The 3,638-nt window shown below is 47.6% G+C and overlaps 1 protein-coding gene across 1 annotated transcript; it reads left to right on the forward strand.

The window, feature by feature from the left end:
- Nucleotides 1-2,869: 2,869 nt before the first annotated feature.
- On the forward strand, nt 2,870-3,319 carry P884DRAFT_203391 (uncharacterized protein; the record flags this gene model as incomplete). The annotated part of the gene is made up of 1 exon (XM_069438501.1): nt 2,870-3,319. The coding sequence occupies one exon, from the start codon at nt 2,870-2,872 to the stop codon at nt 3,317-3,319; it is 450 nt and encodes a 149-aa protein (XP_069296636.1).
- Nucleotides 3,320-3,638: the final 319 nt, after the last annotated feature.

Here is a 3,638-nt window from a genome sequence, read left to right on the forward strand (position 1 = left end):
AAGACCTTAGTCTTGGCAGTGATAATCTTCTGATTGGTCCGTCAAGTGATTGGCTGTCGGAATGTCCCGCGTCCTGGCTGCAGCCTGCCGGGCCGTCTATGTACTTATCCGTGACACATTACTATAGTAATACTAGGCAGACCTACCTAAGTATCTAACTAGAAAAAGAGGGGGGGTATATTATAGGCCTAGGCTCTACCTAGGCTAATCGATAACGGGCTATACCCGGTTTCGGACCAGACCTATATATATTCGTAGGGCGTTCGTAGGGCACGCGCTTAGGACCTGGTTAGGCTCTAACCTGACGCCTAACCGGACCCTAACCGGAGTATATATATACCCCCTATATTAGGAAACGGAACCCCTTTCGGCACCTGTACTTACTTTCTCCTCTTTCTTCCCTTAAGGTAGTTGAATAAAACATTATATACTTATCTATAGTTGCTATAAGGCTAGTATATTACACTATAGTGGTATTCATACTATAGGTAGTACTCCTAGACTAACTAGTATAGTCTATAGAAGTGGTGATAAGATGTATTAATTCTTCTAAGTACTAGAGGCACTTAGGGATACTATCTAAATATATATCTATGACCCCTAGCTTATTATCCCTGTTAGTGGGTCAGTCGGATCTGACCTACTAATAGCTATATGCTGTAATAGTAATAATTAACAATGTACTTAAATGTTTATATCTTTAGGGCCGTTTCTGGGGTAGAACCTGATAGGTAATAGGAATTGCATTATCGAGGCAACCTATCGGGGAGCTTTCTGTGTAATTATTCTACGTTGGAAGGTGTTAAACCTGGGTGAGTGAATGGAGGTGATTACCTAGGAGGTCGACGGTAGATGAGCATCCTGCTAAAGCTAGCTTCTCAAGCTAGACAGAGGGGTTTCTAGGAGGATGGTACAGGATGGCGGGTTCTTTAGATAATTATTATTTAATCACAAAATCATGTCTTTAAACGTTGCTGCTAATCAGGAGGTAGGCAAGATTGGTCGTTAATTAATTACACGAATATATAAGCCGACTATATGAACATGTGAGGTGCACTCTCAAGGCACACAAGGAGAGAGCCTTGCCGCCTGAAGTATATTAGAAGATGTTCATCTGAGATGGACACGGCGGTGGCCATGTGCATTTTAACCTATAGTCCTTCTATAAAGCCTCCTTGTGCCACGATGGGATTGTTACCGCTGCAGATACATACCTAATTACGTACAATATTACAGGTGGCTACCTACCTACCTACTCCATATTAGGCGATGAATGTTTACGGTCCCAGGAAAGTGACAATTATTATACCAGCCAGCAAGTATCGCCATTTTCTTCCTGCCTCGGCAAAGCGAACTGGTAAATTTACCTCTCCCGTGTTGTATTGAAACACGTCATCCAACATTGGGCGAGAACCTGACCGTACCGTTTGCAAGGATCACGGCGGCACTATTTAGATCTTCATATTATCTCTCAGCTCTCGTGCATTGCAGCACCAATTACCTCGACTGTTCCACAGCACGACCTCGCTCCCCGAAGAGCAAGTTGTGATGTGCCAATTCTATTATTTTGAGAAATCACAAAACGGCAAGCCGTACTATAATTAAAGAGGTGCAACGTGACAACTGGAACGACTCAGCGTATGAGAGCCTCACTGCTTTACCCCAGCCCCGACTCTCCTTGCTCACCTATAACCTCGCTCAGGTATAACCTCGCTCAGGCCGACCATCCCTTCCAAGCGATACTCCATTCCGTAGTCCCAGGTCAATACATCAGCCGTTGCATAATTAACATGCTGGCTGTAGGTGAATTGCAGCTCTTCGAGGTTGTGTCTACCTTACATTTAAAACTAATACCATGTTTCATGTATGTATGTCCACGCAGCATCTCTAGTGTTTTATTACTTCACGCATGCATGTGATAATTAAAAGGCCAGCTTGCCTTAATTACGCAGCCCTTTCATTCCTTTTATCGTTTAATCATCCTCTTGGCGAAAAAAAAAAAAAAAAAAAAAAAAAAAAAAAAAAAAAAAAAAAAAAAAAAAAAAAAAGGGCCCACGGCGGCTCTCTCCTCGCACTGGCCCAAGCAAAGCCCTTTTTGGCTTTCATAAGCACGACTTAAGCAACCCCGGCATTCACACTGCAGCCATTTGTCGCCCCTCTTGCTTGTCAGGCGTTCTCGTCTGCTTGGGACGCTCATTCTTCCCCGCTTGTGCCACACACCATAGTCTATTGCCCATCTCAGCCTTGTCTGGGCTTTTTTTCTTCTCTTTTTTATCCAGGTAGCATCTCCACCATTTGCTCCTCGGGCGGGCGACTAAGCGCTATTACTTCTCGGACCGCGGGGCTGTGCCTCTCTCTCTCTCTCTCTCTCTCTTTTTTTTTCTTTTTTTCTTTTTTTTTTTTTTTTTTTTTTTTCCCTTCTTTATCATTTCCGTCTCGAGGCCCGCTTGCGGATCCCGACGATGCCATTCTATCTCTTCCCGCTCACCTCGCTGTCATATCGACCGTCCTGAGGAGCCACGTTGAGAATGGTCCGGATAGAGGGTACTCTGTCTAGCGATTTCGACTCGTGTGTTCGGAACCCGAATAATTAGGCGGTACAACTGAGCCGGCAGCACTTTCTGATTGACGACGGCACAAACATCGTCTCCTCACTAAGCACTTGGAAAATTCCCGGGTTCAAGTCAACCAACGCCCTAACGTTCTCAGAGGCTCGGCACGCGGGATACGGCTGACGATTCGACCTTCTTCGGGCATTATTTTCTGCTTACGGAAGGCAAAAAGCCAGGCACCGGACCTCAGCTGCGGCTTTGAAATCAAACACCTATTAATTACTTAGGCTGCTCACAGACACCCCTCTCTCACCATCATGGCGCCTATTATCACCAGGGTGCCCGGCATGGATGACCTTCCCGTCATGAGGCAGCAAGAGGTCATCCTGGTCGTGGTCGTCTCCTGCTGCATCGTCATGTTCTGTCTGGTCCTCGCGGCCGACCGATGGACGAGCCGGCAGCCGGGCCCGACGTCGCAATCGCCTTCCCAAGAAGGAGGCGAGAGCGGCAGCGGCAGCGGCAGCGGCAGCGGTAACGGGCCCGGTGCCAAGAGCGAGGGCGGGCGCGCCGCCGGGCCGTCCGAGAACACCCCGTTGCTCTCCCCCGAGTCCACCCTCCTCGGCTCCGGATCGTCTTCGAGCTTGAGCGCCAAACGGTCCGACAGCACCGACTCTTGGTCCTCGACGGCCACGGCGGCGGCAACGGATGACTCCCAGAAAGAAACATCATCGCCCTTGGCAGATGATCAGGGGTTTTCGTTGGCCTAGCACTGCTATGATCAGACTTCCTCCGTGTTACCTTTTTTTTTTCCTTTTTCATCAAATGTGTATTAATTATTTGACGCAGCAAAGGAGGAAACGGTTTTTGCAACACTCTCCGTAATTAACTCCAATGTCCGATTTCTTCTCTCCAGTTCCCACACGAAGCGTACGATAGTTGTTGGGGATATTAATCAATGGCTTTTGGGCTGAAGGAGGCTTGAAGTGAGGCGTGGAAGGGGAGCCGCCGCGGAGGGACTCGCCGAGGCAACAAAGTAGGCACACTAATTAAGGCCAACTCGCATTTGCTTTTCCAACAATGAAAGAA

This window comes from Thermothelomyces heterothallicus (genome assembly GCF_042370625.1).
Source record: "Thermothelomyces heterothallicus CBS 202.75 unplaced genomic scaffold P884_scaffold_15, whole genome shotgun sequence".
Taxonomy (NCBI): Eukaryota; Fungi; Ascomycota; class Sordariomycetes; order Sordariales; family Chaetomiaceae; genus Thermothelomyces; species Thermothelomyces heterothallicus.